At 39.3% G+C, this 26366-nt stretch overlaps 1 protein-coding gene across 2 annotated transcripts in view; it reads right to left on the bottom strand.

Annotated features, from left to right (window-relative positions):
• The window catches only part of MED13L (mediator complex subunit 13L), a 202315-nt gene that overhangs the window by 96077 nt on the left and 79872 nt on the right, over positions 1-26366 (bottom strand). For both annotated transcript variants that reach the window (XM_063350783.1, XM_063350782.1), the window contains 2 exons: positions 9979-10063; positions 4726-4809 (listed from right to left, as the gene is read on the bottom strand). In XM_063350783.1, coding sequence (XP_063206853.1) covers positions 4726-4809; positions 9979-10063 — 169 coding nt within the window. The remainder of the gene's footprint in view (positions 1-4725; positions 4810-9978; positions 10064-26366) is intronic.

Raw genomic sequence — 26366 nt, forward strand, 5'->3', positions numbered from 1 at the left:
TTTTTTTAAAACATGGTTAAAACACAAGTATATAAAACTTGGAGAATTAAAAACAAATTTATATGGCTTATTTTTCTCAAATTCAAGAAAATAAAACCCTCCAGTTTTAACTTGAGAAATCCTCACTGCATTGCAGCGAACTGTACATGCACAATCAATCAGTTACCATTTCTCAGCTGAGGAATTCAACTCTTATTAAAAATTTAAATAGATCACTTGAACTTGTTTTACCATGCTTTTACTGAATTGTGTCATCATTTAATGAAACACCTTAATACTATTTGCCAAAAGACACTATCTGTGTAATGTTGTGTGCCAGGACCAAACCTCCGTATCAGATTCAGACAAGGTGCTCCAGCCTTAGATAGGCACCAGTCCCACTGGTTTCCAGTTCCTCCCGGCACAGCACTGCAGTTCTTCTCTGGGGCTCACTAACTCTGATGTTTTCAGATGAAGAGACTGACTGACAGCAGTTCCCAGCATGGCAGAAAGTGAACGCAGCTTGCGATGTTGCTTGCAATGATGCTGAACATCAATTTCGGTACCACTGATCTAGATATTCCTTGGGTAAGTCCTATGACTACTCCCAGGAAACTGATAGTTTCCAGGATCTCAAAGAGGAAGCAATGCTTAAAGCGTCTGCAGCCTTCAGGATTTGATGGCACTGATCAATGCCCGATTTTGATGCTTGCAAAGAAATGAACACAGCTATTGAGCAAAACTGGATATGGCTGTACTGACTGGACTGTTACAATGGTAAAAGTTGATGGATTAGATCTAAGGGGGGAGAGCTGACATGTGAATGCTTAGGGTACTGTATTTATTAAGATGCAGCCCATGCACTCATAACTCAGAAATTTCTATATTCCATCAGCATCACGTGAGGTTGTCATGATCAACTGCCTTATGGGACAGAAACAAACAGAAATCTGCTTGGAAACTGAAATTAAAGAACTATATTTCATTGCAGCGTAACTGTAATTCCGCTCTTCCATCTGCACTGTTTCAAGCGCACAGAGGGTAACATGGCTATCTAGACGCTGTTCCTACCTTTCAGACTTCCAACCTAGTGACAAAAAAAGGAATAAACTCTACTTCAAAATATTTCACTGATGGAATTTTTTTTTTCTTCTCAAGGCTGAAAAATACCCTAACAGACTTTTGGAAGAGCGGATGACCCATCCGTTATTTAAACTACAAAAAGCAACAATTTTTTTTCTCGTGCTTTTTACATTTAAGCAAATTAAAAAAGCTTAACAACTCATGTTAAGTTGCTCATACATTTCAAAACTATCTGATTCCCACCCACCCCACCCCCCTCAATTTCCTACTGCACACCAAGAAAATAATCACTAAAATACTTAGCAAGGATTCTTGAATAAGATAGTCATACACTTTTTTGTCAGTAAGATGTTTAACATATTATGGTGGTGCTTTCCAAAACCAAAAAACCCCCGTACAAAACCTGGAAAATGACTGTGAAGATGAATTTTCACCACACAGTGGAAGGCACTATCAATGCCTTATATCAGACAAACTCCAAACATACAGATCTCCTTTAGGAAGTTGTATAGATAAACAAACAAGTTTGCCATTTTCTAGCAGTAGTGTGGAAACATACTGTAGACATGCACTGCTGTAGAATAGACAATAAAACATGAAGAATTATTTAGTAAGTGACACATAATATTAAAGATACTCGGGAAAGAAAACCCACAAGTTCTGTGCTGAATTTCCTGTCAAAAGCATCTGGTTCGCACTGTAAGCAAAATAAAACTGTATACGGATCTGTCTGTAACTCCCTCTGCTGTTCCCTCACTCCTGAAAATACCAGAAAAGCTCATCGTGCATATTGTTTCCAATCCTGCCTCAGAAGGTCACCTATTGTTCTTAGATCTCCCTTTCACATCTCAGGACTAACTAGGTCACGGCCACTGCCATGCTCCATTTCGTCTCTGAACTTCATTCTCAAATCACAGACCTCTCCGCCCTTCTTCCCTAATGTCATTCACAAAAACCACAGGCCCTGAATGAATTTACTCCTGGAAAGCAGCCGCATGAGTTTTAACTCCTTCCCTGTTTCCTTTTAGCTAGTCCAAGACTTTTTGGTATATTCCTGAAACGAAGTTGGTAACTCAGGATGTTGGAAATTTGAGATGACTAACTTTGCCACAGATAAAAGCAGACTTGGAAACCATGTGTATTTCTTTGCCAGGATGACACCTGCTCAGTTTTATTCCATTCAAGGTGTGTGTGTGTGTATATCTATATAGATCTATCTCTCTCTCTCTCTCTTTCCCCATTGAAGGGGAATAGTACATGCATTTTCCACAGGGATTACCTGTTCCCAGACTTCAACCTAATTACTGTACATACCTGCAACTTATGTCTAGTATTTTATATATTAACATGGGTTTAGCTACTACTTTTTAAAATAACACTTTTTTTAATTATGAAGGCATTACCCACAGTGCTAAAATACCTAAACACTGTCAGTTGGCCTCTTCCTGCAACTGCTCCTTATTGCTTTATCTCCAGCAAGCGGCTGTGAATCACTTAATTTGTGTAAAGACAGCTTTTTGTGCTATAGTGAGAAAGTAAGCTTAAAAGATTAAATAAAAAAATGTCTGGAGAAATTTGTCCCCAAAGCCTCCTGCTATTTTCTGTTACTGCCTGCAGTTGACTCTACTGTCAACTTTTGCAGTGTTTACTACCGTCTTTCAGTATGATTAGTTAACTCCAATGATACATTGATAGCAGAAAAATTAACAACCTGAAACAACATAAAAACTATCTCAAATTAGGCCATATTTATTATTGCTAAATAAATGCTCTTAAAATGGTATATACACCAATAGGACCTGTAGTGGCAAGAACATTATAAAAAAACCAATCGAACCAACAACACACACAAACCAACAACAAACATTATCTTCCCCAAATCAAGAGTCTACCCTTCGACCTTCAACCCTAAAATTCTCAATAAAAATGTCAGGTTTACGTACAAGAATACTTCAAGTACAATTTAAGTTCAACGTAAATTCATTTTTGTAACATATTCTAGACCAGAGATATGTAAGTGCATACTGTACATATATTTAAAAATGTAATTAGCCGCTGCTGATCACCTCACTGTACAAGTGATTCGGTGTTATACACATGTAAATAAGACACAGGACCTACTAATCTGCCAGAATTCTAAAGTAACAACACCTTCCATGCCAGTGCTGCTGCTGTTTTTGACAGACACCATCTACTGTATCAGAGGCTTCAGTTCTTAAATTGATACACTCCAAGAACAGACATGAGACTCACAAATACATTTAATCTGAGCACTAAGGCTGCGCTAAAGTTGATAAATAGCTTTTGCTGAAAGGAGCTGCCTCCCTTTTCCAGAAGCTGATAAAGACACTACTACTTATGTCACTCTAGGGAATTAATCTTCCAGAAAACTAAACTAGAGCTTGGTGTGATCAGAAAAGCAGCAGAGAAAATGGGAGGGAGAAAGGTGGTTACACACAGCCAGGGCAGAGAAAGGTATGGAAAAACCTCGACCTTTCAATGGCTTCTTGCCCTTAGATCGATGTGAAATCAAAGACTACGCATACACAGCGTAAGTCTAGTTAGCTACAAAAAGTAAACAGCAATAAAAGAAATATCCCCATGCTAAATAACTGCTTTCTGTTTTTAGAAAGGAGACAAATCCATGATTAATCACTGCATTATATCTTAAAAACAACCGCTGTTCAGAAGTACCTGGTTAACACAAAGTCTATTACAGACTGAAGCTGACTGTTTGCAGTATTACAGAGGTGAGACGCTTCTGTTGTAAGGCAGTGCAGTGAGATAAAGAGATGAGAGGGAGAAGGTATGTATGATCTACAGAATGATTTCCACCTGTACCTACAGCTGCCATCAGACACACTGTTGTGACTGTAGCTATGCTGGATGAAGAAGTTGCCACCCCACTTTATCTCCACTTGCTCATTACCTTCAAATCTTCCAGCGTAACTGCATGTTTAGTCACTTCCTAACCCAGTTCTGTCAAAATGATTCCCGTTAGAAAATCCGTGTTTCAGCTTAACTCAGATTATTTTTGACAGAACTTGTTTAGCGAATGACTATAAATGCAAGTACCAGAAGATCTGAGAACATTGTAACCTTTGGAGCTAGGAGAAGAAATAGCAATGAGCCAGTGGAGTCAGCGACCCCTTTTCTATGGTTATCTTACTGCAAAAGAAGTGCATTAATCAAACACACAGGTCTGATTTGTCAGCCCGCCAATCAGTGAAAGGTGGGCATCAAGGCTGGCATCTTTAAAGAAAATAAATAAGTAAATCTATATACTACTCATTTTACCGCTTAAAACGTCAGGTTAGGGTTAACTGTCCAGAAATTCAAATGATTTCTTATAACTACATTGAATTCTGTTGTAAAATGAGAGAAACAGGCAGATCCTCTTCAAAAGATAAAAAAAAAAGTCACATTTCTGTGGAGTTAAGGGATAAATACCAACCTACCTTCCTATCTTAAATTATCATAACAAGACCTGAAAAATTATTTAATTGCTTTCTATGTATTACTGAAGTGAACAAATAGTGTCTGTGTTTTCACTTGTTGGATGGTAAAAGAAGTGGAAAAACAACGGCTAAAATGCAGCATCAAATTACCATCATGTAATATCAACATTGACAGCAACAGTACTTGATATATAGATCACCTTACCTTTTATTAACAGGCTTCTCATCCTTGTCATAGGGTCTTATGAACCATTTTCCAATTCTTACGAAGTTTTTATCCATCAAGCACCTATAAAATAATTACAGCAACAATTACTAGTTACATCTTAAGATACAATTAAAAGATCTGTTTGAGAACAGTAAATTGAAGGGATTAAGCAGCTGAATTTCCATCCTATTGAAATCAACTTTGTAGCATCTGGATTCCATTTAACTTTGACTCCATTTAACTTTCTATTTTCCCACACTATTCATAGAGAATCCCTGTCCAGTCTCACGATGCTGTCACTGATGCTGATTTTCACGTATGCATTTTCCCCTCATCTCTGACACAATCTTTTCCACTCCGTGCTGCTCTTTTTGCTGAATGACCCATCATCCTATTTTTCAAACTCCTGTTCCTGAACAAAGACAATTCATTGCACTGATTCTCTTCTGTACAGTGTTTCTCTCAAGACTTCATGATAAAGAATACACATTTCTGTATTTTTGGCATGCAAATCGCATATTATAGAATATGAATGACAGGAAATTGTATTAACCAAATATTAACAATGAACCCTTTTTCCCATCACATGATCCACAGCCTGATTTCAGGTGTTGAAACTTCCATAGTTACTGTTTCCTCTCTCAGAAGACCTCTCTCCAAAAAATACACTCCCATATCACTAGATTTAGAGCAGCAGGTTACCCATTTTCTGTGGTCCCTTTAGAAGTGCATGATTTCTTTATAGAAACCGTCCATTCTGTGGCTTTAACAAAACATAAGCAAACAACAAGGATGCAAAGTGATCAATGCCCAATTTAGGTTGACAAGTTAAGGAGTGCTTGATGCCTTTCTAAGCCCACCTGTACAGATGAATCACACTAGCAACAGGCCAACACAGTTTACGTATGCTCCATACATTAAACATGCATCTGAACATACTACCCATGAGATCACATACAGAAATCTGTTTTGAAGGATTATTTTTCAGTAAGGCAAATCTTACGTTTCAAAAATTCTGAAAAAAATGGTCATTTGTTGCTAGTGGTTTATTTACTATTACGAGCAATATATGAGCTTTCCCTATACATTTCATGTCTAATCAGTATTTTGTTATTTAAATGGAAGAACTATACTTCTCCAAAGTTTTCCAACAGTTTATTTCTATAGCAGTTGCCAGAGATTAGCCAAAACAAAACAAATTAAAAATCACATGAAACCTTCTGGCAAAGCACATTCTGCAAGGTTTAGAAAAACTGTGTGATCTATACTTCAAAAGCATACGTAGAAGACATAGATAGGAAATGGACGACAGACAACGCAGATACTAATATGCTACTACTTCTTCCATATAAACTTGGCAGGGTGTTCCAAAGTTAAAGCTAGGCTAAAGAAAACTGTAACGGCACTTTCTCAAAGCAGAAAGAATCCAGCCCAGCTGAATATACCAAGCTAAACCAGCAGAGATCTAAAGATGTTGTTCTTGTGCTGGTGGGAAAAATACTGTGCTTCAGCAACTGTTTCACTAGGAAATATTTCCTATCAGAGAAAGTTTGTCAGTATCAGCGCACTTTATATAAACAAAAGGAAGTCTGTGAAATTTACATCAGATCCCTAAGGAAAATAATCTGTACTAGCAAAAAAACCAATACACTCTCCCCCATCACACACACTAATGCCACATCATCGTGTCTGACGATGGCAGGTTTAACTGCCTCAAACTAATGTTACTTTGCTAGAAAAAAGTCTTCATGGGTAGACTTGGCCTTAAAAGTCAGCCAACCATCACATGCTAAGCTAAATCACGGGTTATTTAAGGTATGAAATGGGAAACATGACTGCAGAAGCATGGATCTCAAAAGATTCATCTGAGTGAACCATTAATGACACTACGGCATTGTTTTTGCCATATAAGCACTCAATGGGAACAAAGTCTTTAACAGTAAGCTGTAATAATGAACTTGTGTAAAAATGAAAAAAGCTGGTCATAAAATCCCAAATAAGTATACACTTAAAAGCAGTTATTTAATCATATGAAATAACGACATAAAATACTCTGAACTCCTTGGCTCGTTTCTTTAGTTAAGGCTGAGTGATATTTTCTTGCTAAGCAGTACAGCTGTTAGAGCATGTCACTCTCACTTGACCTCTCGTATTTCTGATTTTTTCTATGAAAAAAAATATGACCTGACAAGGGCATATTAATGATTACAAAATAACACCATAATATTTTGAGTATTATTTCCTCAGATCTTCTAATGCTTTTTAAATTGCCATTTAACATAAATTTCTGATTTGGGTACTGAGGAAAGAAAAAGACAAAACAAAACACGTGAAGTAGTTGTGTAAATACCCTTTATCATAGAATCACAGAATGCTTCGAGTTGGAAGGGACCTTAAAGAGCACCCAGTGCCACCCCCTGCCCTGGGCAGGGACACCTCCCACCAGCCCAGGTTGCTCCAAGCCCCGGCCAACCTGGCCTTGAACCCCTCCAGGGATGGGGCAGCCACAGCTTCTCTGGGCAACCTGGGCCAGGGGCTCACCGCCCTCACAGCAAAGAATTGCTTCCTCACATCTCATCTCAATCTCCCCTCTCCCAGTGTAAAACCATTCCCTGTGATCCTGTGGCTCCCCTCCCTGCTCCAGAGTCCCTCCCCAGCTTTCCTGGAGCCCCTTTAGGGACTGGAAGGGGCTCCAAGGTCTCCCCGGAGCCTTCTCTTCTCCAGGCTGAACCCCCCCAGCTCTCTCAGCCTGTCCTCCCAGCAGAGGGGCTCCAGCCCTCCCAGCAGCTCCGGGGCCTCCTCTGGCCCCGCTCCAACAGGTCCCTTTCTTGCCTTTTTCAGGGTTAACTTAAAGCAAAAACCTCTCCTCCCTTCTTCCTAGTCACAGCTTCCTGTATTTCCAGGGCAGGTTTCACTCAGTCCCTCCTGACTCCTCAGTGAGGCTAAGGATGGAGGAGGAGGGGGGGTCACCTGCCTACCAAGCCTCTTCCCGCCACAGGCATTTTCCGTGCCCCTTCTCCAGCAGCTCTTCTACAGCTCTTCCTTGAGCGGGGCTGAGCCGAGGCGCTGTGGGCTCCCCGGTGGGCGGGAAATCCGCTGTGGTGACAGAACTGGCTGGAACCGGCTCTGAGCGCCTCCTCCCTCCACCCCACAGAGGCCAGCGCTCCTTGGGCCAGCCGAGCTGCCCACAGACCGGCCGGCCCTGCTGAGGGAACTACGGCTTGGCGGGACACGGGAGGTTTCTGAGAGAAGAGAAACTGTCCTTCACTAAGTGCAAAATAAGCCAAAAACCCCCACAAAACTTCAAGCACAGGCAACAGCCCTGTCACTTTCGGGTACGATCAAAAAGAAATTCAAGGTTTCTTTTTTATTAATCAAGCTTTCCCTAAACACAGGATAAAATGGGTCTGTAAAAATTGAAGCGTCATTTCTCTTTTTAGTAAAGCCTACACACTTATTGCTATTATTTTAAATTAAATCATTACGATGTTAACTTAAGATTTGGCATGGCAAACAAAAAAAAAAAAAACTACAACCCAAAAGCGTATAACTTAAAATACGCTCAGGTATAATACTGTAAAAATGAGGTAGGTAATTGGGTAGCCATTTGATAAGCCATCACCGTAAGTCACCTTGACGATAATGTCATTAAACCCCCTAATGCCAGAGCCTGGTGGGACCCCCATCTCGAGGGGCAGGAGCGGGACCAGCTCACGGTGGCACCAAGCGAGGCCATCGGCAGACACCCGACGTGTGCCGGCCACCAGCACGGCAAAGGCCATTGCCCACAGGAGAGCAGCTCTGGAGACTTTTCAGTCACAGCTGGACAGAACAATTCTGCTAACTCTGCTGACCAATTTCAATTAAGTTATTAAAAAAAAAATAAATTAAAGATTCACTTCACAAGCTTAAGAAGGTCCAGGGAAGAAAAATATTTGCTAGGAGTCATACTTCAAAGTCAGCTGGCTGGGTACCTCAGATTAATAAACATGTATAAAATTATTTTTCCCTTTTATACTGCAAAGCTACGGAAGAACTAGTGAACATTCTAGATGGGGAATTTCATTTTCAGTCTTTTATTCACTCTAAGTGAATGTAAAAATCCCCTAAAAAGACCGATGTGATAGAAAGCAGGAAATACAACACCTAGCCCTCGTACCTGTGTACACACACATCGGTGGCCATTCAGACATACACACACGCAGGTGGCCGATACGGACGGGTAACTAACAGTCAAGGGGACAGTTACCACACTCACGGAAACACCACCTCAGGAACACAATGCAAACCTGATTACTAGTAAATCTACATCAAAGCAAACACCATACTAAATGAGACAAGATGAAAGTATTTTTCTTTCAGAAAATAAGCTAATTGAAAAATGTTCCATGCTACATTCCGCAAAATTAATGTAACACAAAGGTACAGGAAAGGTGCATTATATTTTGTTGTTGTTACTATTAAAAATTCAGAAAAATTGGGAATACCCTAGTGACACTTAGAATGAGAAGATCTCCAAATTTGTAAAAGAACTGAAATACAATACAGGAAGGTGATGATGACCTGAAGAACTGTAGTAAGAGAGAAGGAATAAAATGCCATAGACCGAGATGCAATACCATACACTGAAGGCCTAATAACAAGATAATCTTCAGTAAATTTAAGAGCAGATAGCTGGATTAAGAAGAAAAAGCTGTAAGTGTATTAATTAACCACAGCATAATTTTGCAGTCAAAGCAATGCTAGGATACATTATGCCTCCCAGAGCCAGGAACTGTTAAATTGTGTACAAATATAGTTAAATCGTAACACTCACGTTACTAGGATGATTGGAAGAACAGAGTTAAGATCTTTTAATGTTACCCATTAAGATATGTACTATCCAGCCTCATCAAAGGGGTTGGAGCTCAGATAGAGGAGTTCTTTGTAATCATATTCTCTATAAACACCTCAAGAAGGTGGAAACTTTTTTTTTGCTTTTGAAATAGCTCCCCAACAAGAATGCAAGCAGAAATATATATCCACATTATTCTTTGTATGAGCGTTTAATTACTCTGCACTGCACTTTATGATGCATTACCAGAATCAACGACTTAAGATATCCATCTCTATCCTGCCTCTCTTGTGCTAAATTTCTACCTCTAAAAAAATGTGGTTTAAGATCAATAGTAATATAAATGGCCTGTAGGTATCCTGCCTTATTTGAAACATCAAAATGAAATATTTGACTACAACAGAGTTTTTTCTTACCTTTCCAGAAGATTATGAATTGCTTTGAAGAGCAGGGTCCTACACTCATAGGAAAGTCCATTCTCCCACAGTCCTTCTTCTACCACTACAAAAACATAAAATGTTGACATGGTCAGAACAGGGAAATACAAACATTTATACAAAACTTAACTCCAACAGCTTTAATTTTCAACAGTAGCATGTTTCATTAGGCTGTTTCAACTATTACCTATACTGCCAAAATAGCTTTAATCTTTACTTGCTGAAGAAACCAACTTTGAATTAAAAAAAAAAAAGAAAACACAAAAGCATAAAACCAAACGCATTTGTTTGTAGCATTCGATATTAAAGTAGGGGGGTGAGGAATTAATGAGCATTCTTTGCCATGACTGCTGAGAGATCCTTTAAAACTTAACCACAAATGCAGACAATCAAGAAACAAAGTGAATCATCAAAGGTGTAAAATCAATTTACACAACTTAAACAACAGTAAACAACTATCCTGAACCTCTCACTCAGTGAAATTCCTCCGTTGTACTGACTTAAACTGTTGCAGTTTAAACAATACATAGAAAACATATGAATTACACAGCAGGTTTTTATTCCAAAATAAAATCTGTCAACTTAGTACCAAACTGCAGACATTTCAGAGAATTAAACAAAAATAACCTATTAATATCTCACAGTCGAGCGCAGCATGAAGTACCTGAAGAATACACAAACCTCAAAAAGATCTGCTGTCCTTACTCCATTGCTTTGGGATGTTAAAACTACCAAGACTAAAACTATTTTTGGTGTGCCTGTATCAGATTCTACATCTTAGTCAGCAGAAGATGCAATCTCAGCTGCAGAGTAAAAGCAGATGATTAACTAACTTTGTCAAGGAGTAAGAATTTGTTAATTGACTGAGTTCTGTCAGTTCAATTTTACAGGCGTACTCTGCAGATCTTTAGAATCGCAAACACACAATTCTACAGAATGTTAAGAACTGAATACTTCGCACCCCCTCCTTGGCCAATTTAAAGGATTAAACTTTCCAACGGCATGTCTATCATGCAGAGATTATTATCTAAGTACAGTTTACTCTACTATCATGTTTAAAGTAAAGCTTCTGAAGAGTTTCTGCTGTATGAGAAATATTAATATTGCCGGCAGTCTTCAACTACAGCTTCAAAGCCTCAAAACCCAGCATTGTTCGTTATTCTGATGCTTCTCCCAGTTACCGTAAGTCATATAACCTCAAATAAGAAGAGGCACATTTTTGAACGTGTAATGTTGTAATATGCTAATCTCTCTCCTTTTACAGAATGAAAAGAGCCAGGGCTTTAGTACCTAAATAACCTTATCGAATAGCACAGTTACTTCCTCAGAAGAATGAAAAAAAGACTCGTGCTTTTGGGCACAAGCATGAGCCAAGTATCTTTCCCTGTAAAACCATTAAGGGCCACCTTAACGCTTGCAAAACCTTACTGAGTACGTAATGCGCTATAGCTGTTTACTACATAGACCTTCACAGGGCTTCAGATTTCATGTTCAAAACAGCATTCTTCAGAAACTTTAGAATCTCCATGCATTTTCAGAACTACTGATGCATAAATTTTATATAGTTCAGAACCACTGAAGCCTAAGAAAGTGCAAGAGTGGTACAGTCTCAGGCTTAAAAACTTCTCAAATACATAAGCACTTACACATTACAGTATGAGAGAGATCACACCTGAGTTCACCTCTATGAAAACTCCAGATTCAAACAATCGGGTTTTTTTGTTTTTGTTTTTTTTTTGTTTTTTTTGGTTTTTTTTTGTTTTTTGTTTTTTTTTTTTTTTTTTTTTTTTGTTGTTTTTTGTTTTTTTTTTTTTTTACAGAATTTGTAAAAGCCAGAAGACATTCACTATTACGTGGCACTGAGCTCTTCTGGAGTACTACTTCTTGAGTTCTTGAGCCAGTGCTGTACCTCCATTAACTTCATACAAAATCCGAGAGACAAGAATTTATTCCATGATTTTACAGGAAACTTCTCATAGCCAGTTCTGATGTTCCCAGTCATAACTCACTATCTACTCCCAAGTATGCACAACAAACTAATGGAGGCCAATCAAGGAACAGCTTATATTATCTCTCAGAACTATTTTCTGCCAGTATAATGTTGCCACTGACTCCAGAAGAAATGAGATCATAGCGCTTTGCACTGTTTATAAAGTAATATTCTGTAGAGTTGGAATAATTTTAATACCAAATTCTTTAGGTACTGGACATTCCCAGGATTCTTTTGCCCTCCTTAGCTGTGACTGGCACAGCTGCTCTTTGGGCTACACCATCCTGTTACTCTTCCACAAACCGAGACCCCTCTCCCCAGGGCTGGTGTGACACCAAACGCCTAACGATTCCCAACAGAAGGGACTGAAGAGGAGGGAATGGAAATTGGCAGCACCTCCTCTCTCTACACAGCAACACAGATGGATTCGTGGTTATCCTGCATTCAGGAAAAGAACAGCCCCACAAGGTAATGCATCCCAAAGCCTAGGAAAAGCAGGAAAAAGCAGCGTTAACCTCACAGTGGAGGTCCTTGTAATTAAGTTCCTAGTTCCTAGGGTCAAGTCTGACAGAGACCAGACTGGCTGAGGAGCAGCCATTGAGTGGGACAGGGAAAAGGGGAAAGTCTCAAGTGGTATCATCCCTCAATATTCTAATTTGCCAAATTGGCTTTCTTATTACTCAGCATTCACATAAATTAGATGGGAAATGGAAATAAAATTATTTCCCTATTAAATTTAAGTATATCATAGGACATCTTCATAACCATTTTCCTATAATAAATAATGCCTTTTGATGCCCAGATATATTAATGCACTATACTTACTGTAATTACCTCTAATACTTCTTTATCCTACTAAAAATGTTCATCTCACAATTGAGAGTATGTCTGTTGCTGTACAAATTGGGAGAAAAAAATCAGAACTGCAGCATTTCACTTCCTCTCTCCTCTCTGTCTTCCTGATCCAATCTCCAAAAGAAAAGAACTTAAATAACTGGAGTAAGTTACAACTTCAAGATGCAAATAGTGATCAGTAACAAAAGCCACTAGAAACAAAACACTAGAGATTAGACTGTACCTGTAAATTGCAAAGTTCCTCACACTGTTAACAGTGTAATTTGATTTTAGATTTTTGAAGAATATTTAAATTTCCTTAAGAAGATTGAACTGGGAAATAACTGTTCCTCTCTGTCTGTCTACACAGTGATTTGTAATGCTTTCAACACTCAACCCTTTCAACTCAAGCCCTCAGCAGCCCTTCAGTGCCGCCTGACAGCATTTTCAGGCACACAGCTAACAGAAAGCAGGTGCTGCACAGGTTCAGAAACATGCTTATGCCAAGCACCTATATCCTGTCCTGAAGGTATTTTCTGTTACTCTAGTTGAAATATTTCTCTTTAGAGGCAACACATTTGAAATTATAAAACAGCTGTGAAAGCCATCTTCAAAAAAGAAAAATTCTAGGGGAAGAATCGAGTAAAGATTGAATTTTAGCATGAGAAAGAGTACAACAGAGCACGTAACTACTTCTTCCTCCACAGAAGTCACAAAGGAGATGAGTTTTGGAAAGGCAGCAAAGCAGGTAGGACAAAACCGTGGGTCACCACTTCCCAGGACCTGGGTAGACAAAACCATCGCTAATCTGATCCGTTGTTTGCGGCAATCCCACTTTGAGTGGGACGTCAGACTGGATGACGTCCAGGAGTCCAAGCTCCTTCTCACCTGGGTGATCTGTCAGATCTACTGATCCTCTGCTGTGATAGACTCATACAGACAGATACCCACCTCTCTCAATCTGGGTGTATGTGTGTATATTATCTGTATATGGTAACCACCTTATCTAAGCATGTGTACATTCCAGAGTAGTCAAGAGAACAACTGGGAGTAGCATTTACTTTCTTGTAAAACAGGCAGTTCATCCCCTTCTCACTGTTTGTCCTGCAACAGAGGGATAATTTTACCACTACATTTCTCACCACAATAAGCAACTATTATGTGTGCTTGGTTGGTTTGTTTTTTTTTTAAATGAAATCACCTATCAAAATAAATAACTAAGCCTAACAATACTCCATCTCTCAATATCTGGATTCTTGGAAAATATCAGGAAGATAAAGTCATGTCATCTCTCTGCCATTAACTCTAATTCTATAAAATGCTTAGCCGATACAGCCAGTCTAACTGCCCTTACTACACCATTCTCAGTATACGCTCTCTAAATCCAGTGGAGAGAGCACTAAAGAAGCATATGGATCCAAAAAGAAGTGTGAAAATGTCAGTATCTTTCAAAAGAGGGGGTAAGAAAAAAAAAAAAGACTTGGGATAGCCATTTTTGCACAAAAATAATCATTTCTCTGAAGAGGTATCATTGTTTCAATCTATGAGTTAGGAAAGTGAAAACATTAGTAATCACTAAAATTTTCATGGAAAGATAAAAAACCACCAAAGCAATGTTTTAACAGATACAATGGCAAAAAATAATTCTGTGTAAGCTGACAGAGCACCGTGTAGTGAAAACAAAAGTTAGTTACAGCTGGGTACCTGCCTATTACCATCATCCAATGTACAAGTGTGTACAGGAATACGGTAAAAGACCTTTTGGTTATGGCACCTGAGAAAGAATACAATGCCATGTTTTTCAACTGCAAACAAATATTCACAGAGAAAATACTTTTTGATTTTCTCATTGCCGAGATATTATTAACAGAAAATAAAAAAAAAGAAAAAAGTGTATTTCACTCATCATAATGGACTACGACCGAGGTGCTAAATCTCACTGTTAGTCTCCATACAGAATGGAAATTAATCGATAGCCATCACATGTGAAGTTTTTAAATGTTTATTAGCATTTTGTTTTCATAGGTTCAAAAAATGAACAGAATATTTGCGCTGACTTTTAAGTTTATCCTTGTAGATCAGATGTTAGAAGAATTAAAGGCAACTACAATAATTTAGACTTACACTGGAAATTTATAATTTAAACATACATTAATGAGCAGCTTAGTTGGCTTGGGGTCTTTTTTATTTTCAAGTCAGAGATATTAAGGTCTTCAAAGTGTCTAATGATTTTTATGAAGCCAGCCATGGTCTCAAAAAAAAAAAAAAAAAAAGAACCATTATAAAAATTTCAAGGAGAGAAGTCACAGCAAAATATCAAAGCAAATACTTCAATAATTTTAAGTCTCCCAGAAGAGATACTGGAAAGATAATAAGATCTCTGTTCTGCTTCAGTGACCAAACTGACATATTTTACTTAAAAGAAATATAGGAAGGAAGGAGAGAAGCAAGTTGCGACTGTGGCGGCATCGCAGAGATAGTTATACCTTTAAGAAATCCAGCCACCCACATTTTAATAATTCAGGTCACACCGCCTTATGCAGTTTAAAAGTAGAATTAGTTTCAAAGAATACATATTTCCTCAGAGCTATGTTACATATTTCCTTTTAATGTATCATATTGCAGCAACAGCTGAAATGAACGTCTAGACATCAAAAACAGTCTTTATTCCCACCTACTGCTTTTTTACCTCAGGCATCAAAACTAATGAAACCTATTATCCAGAACACTGACTTCAGTTACCACATTGGCCACTGCAAATACGAAAAAACACTCTGGGACAGGACCAGTTATTCAGCCATTAAAATTACTGAAAATCAATTTCTTGCTGCGCACTGCAGAAATACTGATAGATTAAAGCAGGACACATGGGACAAGGAGATTACTGCGAGGGAAGATTACTATGTCAAACTGCTGAAGAAGGGGAGTTACTCAGCTACTCAGGATTCATATGCAGAGCAGTACATGGCTCCCTCTTACTCTTTGATATTCCATCTCCTCCTTACCATGAACTATGAACAATGTGGGGTTTTTTTGCTGTGTAGATACAGTTTTTAAAAACACATGGCCAAATACTGGAACAAAATCCGAAATTCAATTACTAAAAGCAAGCATTTAATTTTTCATTTTAATTTTTATTAACGTGCCCTTAAAACAATATATCAAAGACCAACTAGCATTTTGAAGCATCGTTTCTTCTAAAAAATTGAGTTAAAAGAGTAACAAAGCAATGCAATGGTACATTAATTCTGAAAAACTATATTATACCCATAAAAATCCAATTAAACGCAATGCTATTGATCGATCATTGTTATACTGCCATTGATCACCTTGTAAAATCTGCATTTGAAGTCATTAGTGATTAAATTGACTTATTACTAAATCAGATTCAACCCACTTAGAGATCTAATTTCCTTGCACTGGTTATGATTGTAGGGAAATTGTACTGCTTACTCGTACAGTACTGAGAATTCATCTTGGCCCTCTGTCTCCCAAACCAACTCATCAGCCAAAACAGAGCCAGCACAGACGAAAGGCTCACCAGAACGATCCCTTTGCCGTAATCTGTTTGCAAAGAGAGCTTACATGAAGCTCTGAGAATAGGTGCTGCACACACGCGGCAGCTCTCCCACTCAACGTCCTACAATCCAGGTATCCCCAACAGCACCGGTTCTGCACCACACATCCAGGGAAATCAGAATATTAAGGAAGACTATCGCTGAAGTGCTGTTCAGACACCACCTAAGTTTGCATTTCAACGGAGCACAAATTTTTTATATAAAAACTAACACTTTCAAGCAGGGTTGACTATGAAACTAAAATTGTTGCACTTCAGAAAGATAAATAAAACCTTCAAAGGCAACAGCTGTTGAATATCACAGGAATACTATGAGGCTTTAATTGTTGCGCATTGAAACAGAAATCAGCATAATGGCTATTTATTGAGAAACAGATGGTAGGTGACTATCTGCACTTAGGATTGTGTTAGCACTACTTAAAGTATTACTTTTATCGCTTCCTCACTCCCGGTAGGTACAAAATTGTTTCTTATAAAAATATACATTTAAATGTTCCATTCTCTCCCTCTTCCCGTCCCACACTGGCACATTCCTCCACTCCTGCACGGTCTCTTCTGCCTTTCCGCTGTCACACACCCCAGCGCAGACCTTTACAGTGACCTTTCCCGAGTACCACAGTTAACTATGCAACATTTCAAAGGGCACTAGGGACAAACGGGCCTCTCAAAATATGTAATCACTTCTGGTTCTTAAGAATTTCACTTCAAAATATTCAAAAAATCTGGGGGTAATATCTAGCTTCTCCAAAACCAAAATTATCATCTATGAAATCAGTATAAACATTTCTGTGTAATTATAGCTCACGACTGCTTTCTATGTAGGAATGCAAAATCAGCTATGCCAGAGAGCTGAGCAGCTCGCTTCAGAGACAGAAGAGACTCCAAATAAAACAGCTCGGTTTGCTGCGCGGTTTTTGCTTTGAATGCTTTTTACAATCACCAGCTCAGTCCCAAGAAAGAGTAAAACGAACGTAAATATGGCACAATTTATATGTGGTTTGCACTGCTTCCTGAAGTAACGGGGCAAGTTGTTTACAGCCTGGAACCTGCTCTCACGTGCCAGAAAACTCCCCCCAGATCCCCAGTTTACACTGTTTTGTTTGTCCCACCATGTGTCTGTGCATAAGTAGTTTCATTTTCAAGCTACTTTATATTTCTTTGCAAAGATATTTCCTATAGATGAAAAGCATTAACCTGATCATAGTGAAAATGGACTAAAATTTTGGCAAGGTTCTCACCATCTTCCTCTAAAGTGTTCAGGGCTGAGGATGCCGCTACAGAAGTATTTTCTCAAGTTTATCCCTGGGAGTTTCCAGCATTTCCTCCCACATTTCTGAACTTTTCATTTTTGGTTACATCTTGCTTCCCCCTTCAATTCTTTGGTATATTGGCATTAAAAAATAGTTTCTCCGAAGAACATAAAAGTAACCCAAAAAATTTGAAGGAAAATAAGTTTTTAAAAAGTATTACCATGCTTTCCCAGGAAACAATCTCTACTCTCCAAACTCCATTTGCTTTGCTCTTTCCTTTCTCCTTTCATATCTCCAAGTCTTCATTTCCTCCCATTTCCACTGACCACCTCGGACCTAGAGCCAGCACAACCCTCATTCCACACACCAGCTGCAACCCCCTCACTTCTGCCTTTTGATCTTTCTAGGTTCAAAGGAACTAAAACTACTGAATTAGATCTGAATCAGTAAGGTCTTCCTCTCTGTACTGGTAACACAACGAGAATGTGGACTTTTATTTTTCTTCTCTAAACATGAATGTTGTTTCTCATCGAAAGCAGATAGAGCACGTTCCCCCCTCCCCTACAGTCGAGGAGCGCTGTTGGAGGTAACACAATGTACAAGGGCAGAGTCTCTAAAGAGAAATTAGAGCAAATTCAGCCATCACCAGAGTAACACGAGGCTTGTTCTTCGGAAAAATGCAGCTCGTATTAATCCATACTTGGAAAGCGAAAGGAACCAGAAGTCTTTTCTCATTTATAAAGTATGCAAGACGTCATTCTTGAAATACAGATAGATCATTTTGGAAAGCAGTACTGGGCTGCTTTCTTCCTTCTCCTTGAACACAGGTTTGCCTCAAAAAACAACTGCCCAGCTTGAGAGAGACGATTCCATTTTAAACTGCAATCCTGAGGAGCCAGGTCCCTGAAAAGCTTCCACTCGCCACTCAAGGCTTCCACTGGCGCTCCTGCACCAGCCCTGCTGAGCAGTGCCTGCAGCTGCGGGGAGCGCAGGGCGTGCAGCAGCATCCCCCCGCGGCGCTGCGCTGGCCACCCTCCCCCTGGAGAGCGTTCCAGAGGAGGCTCAGCCCTGGCCGAGGGCGCTCTGCAGCGTGACCGAGAGAACATGGGAACACGATGCATTAGACATGCCTGGAGTGATAACAATGGAACCGCTTCTTGCTGCCTTTCATTTCTTACATTTTGTGGAGGCTAATGCATTCACGTTACTAAACGAGCACATTTACAGACAGGAAAAAATACAATCATCTTTAAGAAAGGCAGCTTTTTTCCTTGGTATTTGCTGCTTTGCAATACGCTTGCAGGCTGCCACAGTTTTTAATTGATACGTTAAGACTATAAATGTAAGAAAGACAAGATCTCCAACCCATCCAAACGTGCATTTACAGAGCATTCAAGGGTGTGCTGTTGCCCCATCTCTCCATGATCACAGCTATCTCCCCTCCACCCAGCTAGGCTGTACGTTGTGGAACAAAAAGATGTAATATTTCCATCGCAGCTGCATACTTATTTAACCAAGTAAATATTTGGTTTTCCATTAGCTAAAATTTGAGCTTACTCTCCTGTGTAAAAATTAAGAACGGTGCCTATTTTTTCCTCAGTTCACATTTCCTTTCGGTACCATGTCATTACTTGCAGCCCCCAGACTACTGTCTTCTTTTTTATTTTAATCTAATGGTTATAGGAATAACAATTTTCATGACAAAGTCTTCTTTTCCTTAACTTACATGTAACGTTGTATTATGAGAAGACTCAAGACATTGATTTAACTAAGGAATATAGGAAATATTTTAATGGCAGCCTCCCATTTTAACCATACATCAAGTACCACAAACACATAACAGCTACAGGTTGTATGCGAGAACTACAGCACAAATTCCATTATAGGTGGAACATATCAGATAAGTCCTCTTCGTATTACTTTTTGAAAACTAGAAAAAGAGTTGAGCGGACACACTTGCATGTACTTTATACATAATTTGAAAATAACGTTTTAAAGCTTCTTTTACTACTTGTTGTCCAACCTCCCTACTGGAATTCATTATAGTATTTTACACAGGAGTGAACGACAAAATTGACTTTGCAATTTGTTTACTTAAAAACTTGCTGAAGCAAAAAAGTTGGAGTGATTTCAAAACCCCCCAAACCCCACCCATCAATCACCAGATACACAAAGAGAAAGTAATAGTTAGCAATAGGCAAAACCATATTTAACGCTGCCGGCAGATTTTTTTGAGTAACGGAGTTAAAGCAATAAATTTCAGCTTAAAATGTTTATACATACTTTAGGAGCAGAGAGTCAGGCTTCAGCAATAACCTACATCATTGCAGAAGTGTTTATGGTCAGACTTGATGCTTGTAAATGAAGTACTGTATTTTCAAAAGAAAAGGTAAGTTTCCAGACTCTCAGATTTGCTACTGTTTTTTGGAAAAAAAGAAATAAATGGAAAAATGCATCTTAAATTTAGGTATTAAAAACAGCAGAAGTGGTTCAAATTAAGTCTCTTTTTAAAAATGTGACAGTGCAAACCATTTCCCTCATATTTATGTGTTTCTTGAGAGAACAGTAGACTTTGAAAACCACAGGCACAGGATAAAAGGCTAGAAAAGACTTCAGAGACAAGAAAACCATATTTTTGTCATTTTGTTTGTCCTTGACTGGATTTGAACGCTCCCCAAGAAGTATGCCAAAATACTTTGCACTCTTCTGTGAGCAAAGGTTTAGTGTAGTTTGCCACTGTTTAAACTGCTTTTGTGCAACACCGCTGTGCACCGAGTTCTACCAACAAAGTGGTCTGATATTTAGGCAGCAGAACGTCAAGCGGGTTTCAAAATCTAGTTTTGTCATCTTCTGACAGAGAGCCAGCAGAGGGAGCTGCATGTACCCATGTCCTGGACTCTTCCTGTAGGATCTGTTTTTCAGATTAAGAAAAGGATACATGATCATGCATGCTAAAAATAAAAAAATCTGAAAAATAAAAAAGACCACATTCAATAATAAATGTATTAGAAGTGGGCCAATTTTTAGTAGGAACAGTTTAATTGCTACTTTTAAACTAAAAACCTCTGTTGGAAATAGCTTTAAAAGCAGAATAACTTGTTTGAAAAATAATGTAGTCAAAGTGTCCGGTATCAAGTCTGTATCAAATCCCTTGAGAAAGGGTAAATAAGATCTTTGAAAATCCGTATGTCTGTTACTTCCACTGCTTGAACAGATACTTGTATATTTTCAGGCATCTTTGATTTTTAACTGATATTGTTTCACATGTTCAATATTCCCTGGAAAGTTTCCCACTTAACCAGGCTGCGGCAATGCTTAGGGACGGTGCTACACTGAGGTACCTTTTTTATAACGCTGAGCTTCACCAACGCTACCTTTTATTACGATTGCTACGTTGGCAGCACCTTTCAACACGGGAAACTTCAACTATAAAATTAATCAATGCAGATGTGCTCAGATTCTCCCTCCCCCTTGACAGAACCAGCAAAACGGCAGTGAGACAAGCACGACGCAGGGCCGTAAGGCTGGCCGGCCAAAGCAAGAGGGACAAACACAGCCCCAGACCACAAGTACTAAGAACTCACTACGGAAAACCAAACCCTCTCCCTCCCTGTTCCCTGTCTATTCCAACCTGCCTTGTCAAGCAGGGAATGCTGCACATGCTCTTTCAGATGGGGACAGAAAAACAATTTCTTCATCGGCATTTTCCTTATTTATAAGACTATATTTCTTTATCCTTATTTATAAACAGCAGGTATTACAGGAAAAAAAAAAGTCACAACATGGCATACAGCTTTGGGGATGGAAATTTCTGAAGACTGGAGAGCCATTCTGGAAATACGCGACTCCTTGAAATTGTGCACAACGACAAACTAAGCATCAAGATTTCACAGAGTACCTGAGACCATCAAATATGTACCTTTTCTCATTATCATTAAGCCTGAATATATAAAGCAATTATTAATTCAAAGCCAGTCCTGTTTCACAAAGATCTCTTTTACGAGAGTTACTGCAAGCAGAAGACAGAACTGAGAACGATTCCCCTGATGATAAGCAGACACTGAAAGGCACAGCCCAGGAAGAAACGACGGCTTTCCGTACAACCAAAAGAGTAACGTAACTTCTGACCTTTCTGTCCTTGGGACTCCTGCTAAAGAGAAGTTTTACAAAATTTGAGAAAACACATCTACTAAACAACTCCCCTTCACAGGCATCTCCTGTGTTCACTGCTGGAGCTGTTTCCCATATCCATGTTTCAACAGGAGCCGTCTCCCTCGCTGCTGATTCTGCAATGCAAATGTAATATGTTGTTCACTTTACAGTCTGTTGCCATGGATATTAATGTGATGTCATAAATTGTTATATCTTCATTGAAGAAACAAAATGAAAGGGCTTGTAAGCAGGAGAAGAATAAGAACTCATCTAAGAAAGCATATTTAAGAATAAGGAACTGTTGTACAGATCACAAACAGAAAAGACACATAAATTTGTATTTTAATTTAGTATTGTTGAACGTTTCTCTACAGAAGACCTGCCTAAAAGATTACAAATTACCTCTTTCATTTTATTCCTTCATTTCATTGGACCGTTACCTGCACAGCGGGACCTCCTCGGCAACAAATATAACAGCACTGCTAGAATTTATCTTTTCACCGTGGTTGAAACTCACCTTAAACACCAGGCAGTGGCTAACCAACCCAGCAATGCCCACATGACCCTCTCCTCCTTTTCCTTTTATTCCAGCTGCTGTTTGACAAACCGATTACATTTATTGCATATCGGCCATGTCAGAAGCATGGCAATTGCAAGTACTTAATTTATGAAAAATCAGGGTCGCGGATTGCCCCTAAAAATCAATATCTACGCATATTTCCTAAAGTTTTGCCCTGCGAGGACTCCAGGAATAAACAGTAATGAAATTTGCCTTTGCCTTATTAAACCAGTAGTTAAGATTACAGTATGTTAATCTACTTTATCTGTAGATATACACTGAGAGAAGGAAAGAATAATTTAGCTTAGAGAAAAGTATAACACAGTATAAAGCACACCCAATGTTCACAGCCAATTTACATCTTTTAGGATGAAGAGAATCCAGGATTTCTCTCATTTTCAATTAGTTAAACTGTCTTGTTTAATCTTTTTCCCAAACAGTTTAGCTTTTCTGAAAGTGGATTTAATTAAGTTGAAAGGCACACAGCTACTGGGGGATGAATGGGCACTTCTGCCTACTCAGACCTGCCAAGCAATAAACTACAGATGAATTAGACCATTCACATGACGCAGGGATCGACATACGCCCGTTTCCTGCCATCACAATCACCAAGACACCAAAGATCCACCCAAAGGCAGAGGCAGCACTTTTCTAAGGAGAATCCTTGCGCTGTCTAACCAACTCTACCACTGCGATGCTCTACGACCTTCTTGGAAACCGAGTCACTCCTCCTCAACTTCCGAGCATTTCCTTTCTCAGCTCGAATAGGAAAAAAAGAAACCTCAAAATCGGCCTGTGTTTCTGAGGTCTTGTGGCACTTTTATCCAAGTCTACTAATTCAATGATAAGTAAGTCATCTACTTACAGTGGTATGTAAAGTGTTCTTCCTCTTTTCAAACTTACTTGAATTGCATATGAAATGGAAAAAAGCCAAGTCCTGCCATTCAAACCAGCCATCCAACATTTACACAAGCTCAGACAACAGAACAGATCTCATCTTGCACAACCCAAGATTATTTTCCCCAGCTCTTATCTGTTCCTTCCATTTCCCCATTCCATCTAATGGGGAGTCTGAACCTTTGCCTCAGCCTCTCACTATTTAGCTCTCCACTCTAATTCATTAAATACCATTTTGTTCCTATGCCCCCACCCATCTGGGGAGAAAGAGCATGCAGAAAGAGGAGAAATATACATACACGTATACATACATATATATATAAGCTTGGCATTCCAATCTATCCAAAACTCAAACGGCTACTGAATAGCTGAATAAACAAAAAATAGGTTTTTTTGACATCTTCTTTTAGAAGAGAGGTATTCTGTAACTGCAGCTAGTCTTTGGAAGATGTTCCAACTCCTTGTCTTAACCTGTTTAAATCAGCTGCTTATGGAATCTGCTACTGCTAGTAAAACACACAGTGAACAGTAACCCTCTCAGTCGAACAGAAAGCACAGTCCCTCACAGTAGGCTATATTTCTTTGTGATGTTACCATCAGCATCAACTCTACAGCAGCTGCACAAGTGCCTCAGGTGTTTGGGAATAATCTGAACAACTTGTGTTCAAAAGGCATCACCTGTGCACCGCATTCCTGCTCCTATTTCTCATTCAGTACCTTAAAGGGCACAACAGCCACAAACCGACATCACCCTGGTTGATGTTGTCTTCTGGACACCGGAAACAAGGCACAGAAGCAGCGTCATACACAAGAAGAGAACTAGGAGAAAGGGGGCAGGCCACCACATCTTATCCCCACCTGCGGGCCACCAGCGTTACAGGTAAGTGGGGTTAGCGTAAGAGCCAAGGCAACTCAAAAGAAGGACAGTTTTGCCACACACATGGATTTGTTGCTCTCGAAGCAAACACAGAGGGGTACAACCCATTAACCTGCATTGACTTTCTTCTCTTTGTACTGGTTTTTCACTTGTTACACATTCCCATTTAGAGATATCAGGGATGTTAATTGATTGCTCGCTTTTGAAACACTTCTTGATTGGGCCTGTTTAATTTAATTCCCAGCCCTGTAGGTATCTATCCTAGAACCAGTACTTCCCCACTGTGGGGGAGCCGTGCAGACAAGCTCCAAACAGTTAAGCAATAGCTACTGTACAAGGAATAGTATTAAGAATTTATCTTCCTTGAACGGTAAGACTATTCCTCCCGCAATTCTATATACTTGAGAAAGTCTAAGGTCAAAGGCCAATAAAAAGCAGACAAGCCTATAAGACAGCCTCCAAGACCATAAGAGAACACACGCTACAGCATGTGAAGAAATACCAGAACCATCAAATGGGACTGAACGTGGGCAAGAGCAGCACAAGTGTGTGAGGAATGTCTGCAGGATGCAATGGGAAATGCCGGGGTCCCCACGCTGGCAGAGATCGGCTCTGGTCAATGGATGCGGAGCCGCCCTGCACGCCCAGGGCTGGCATCTACCAGCCCTGCAGGCACAGCGCTGGAGCACAGCGCTAGGCACACGCAGCCGTGCAGCTTCTGTCTAGACTCTAAATGTTTCTGTGCATCTAGCCCAGGGGTTTGCTGTACATGAGAATACAAAATGCTATTTCCAAAAAAAAAAAAAAAGAAAAAAATTGAGTTTTTTATTTTATTAAAAAAATGTAATCCTGTTCAAAAGCACAGCTGTAAGAAGATTATAATTCAGTCTACTTAATTTTTTCCCTAATATTTCAGTAAATAACAACCGTATTTTCATGCATCCTAAAAGAAAGACCTTAGCTGTCCAGCAGAAGGACCTACGCAGAGAACTCTTTGCAAAGACTTAATTGAAATCAGAGCTGACACGGTGATCCCAGCAATCTTCGCATGCCCTGAGCCGCAGCGCTGTTGGGGCTGACCATGCAGCCCCCGTCACCACGTATTAGCTTCAGAGGACGCTCGCGCAGCAGTGAAGTGTTTCGTCCTTTTGTGCTTGCCTTGGGCCACGGCCTCCCCTCGCATACATCAAACCGACTCCACTGGACACGCCAGAAATTTAACAAGCAAATTCAGGATACTGACTCAACGTGACAGGGAATCCGTGGGATCGTTATCAAATGGGGAGGGGTGGGGGGGGGACGACAAAAAAAAAAAAAAAAAAAAAAAAAACCAAAAAAAAAGAAAATCCATTGTCAGGCTGTTTTAACTGACATTTAGATACTGTAATGGACATCACAGTTTTCCCCTTCTGTCAACAATTTTATTGTCAAAAAGTAAGTATACATACAGCTACGTACCCAAAAGACTGCCTGCAAGAACTGCGGCTGTCCTTCATGTAAGCCAAAATAAGCTGATTTTACATATATGATAAATCTTTCGCTTCAGAACGCCTACAGCCATACCCAAATTCTCACCTACTTACAACAGAAGCAGAAAAGCCATACTTAATTGACTTTGTCAAGCGATGGATGTAAAAAGCAACTCTTAACTACTGCACACCGCATACACCCTCCTACAATGCTAAATAAAAGTCACAGCGCTCGAGTTTAAGCTGCAAATTAACAACGAAAAAATCCCCATCTGAAATATCACATCAAGTTGGCAGCCCTGCGCAGCTTGATCTCTCTTGGCCAAACAATTTCACTAGCTTGTAACATTTAAACATAATCTGACAGCAAATGAGGCTTCCAACTGGAAATCACTAAAAGGCTGGGCTTTGCTTACTTTCCTCCCCCCCCCCCAAATAGAACATAAAACAACCGGAAACATATCCTGCTGAAAATTTACTAAGTTATAAAGTCTTTTTCTTGATAAAAAGTACTTATCAAACATAAGTAACAGATCAATGATTGATGTTACAATTAAATTTATTGTCTTTTGTTCTTTCCTCCTTGCTTATTTGATACCCACACAGCCTGTAAGAGGCCTTTGCCTTTAAGGACAAAACATTACAATTACTCCAGATATTATTTTGCTGGCAGAAAAAAATCCAGATCTAATACATTTAAATTTCTACAAAACGTATCTAGGTTCTTTAAAGAGGGCAGCAAATAGGGAGATAATCCCGGTT

Source organism: Chroicocephalus ridibundus, chromosome 13 (assembly GCF_963924245.1).
Source record: "Chroicocephalus ridibundus chromosome 13, bChrRid1.1, whole genome shotgun sequence".
Lineage (NCBI taxonomy): Eukaryota > Metazoa > Chordata > Aves > Charadriiformes > Laridae > Chroicocephalus > Chroicocephalus ridibundus.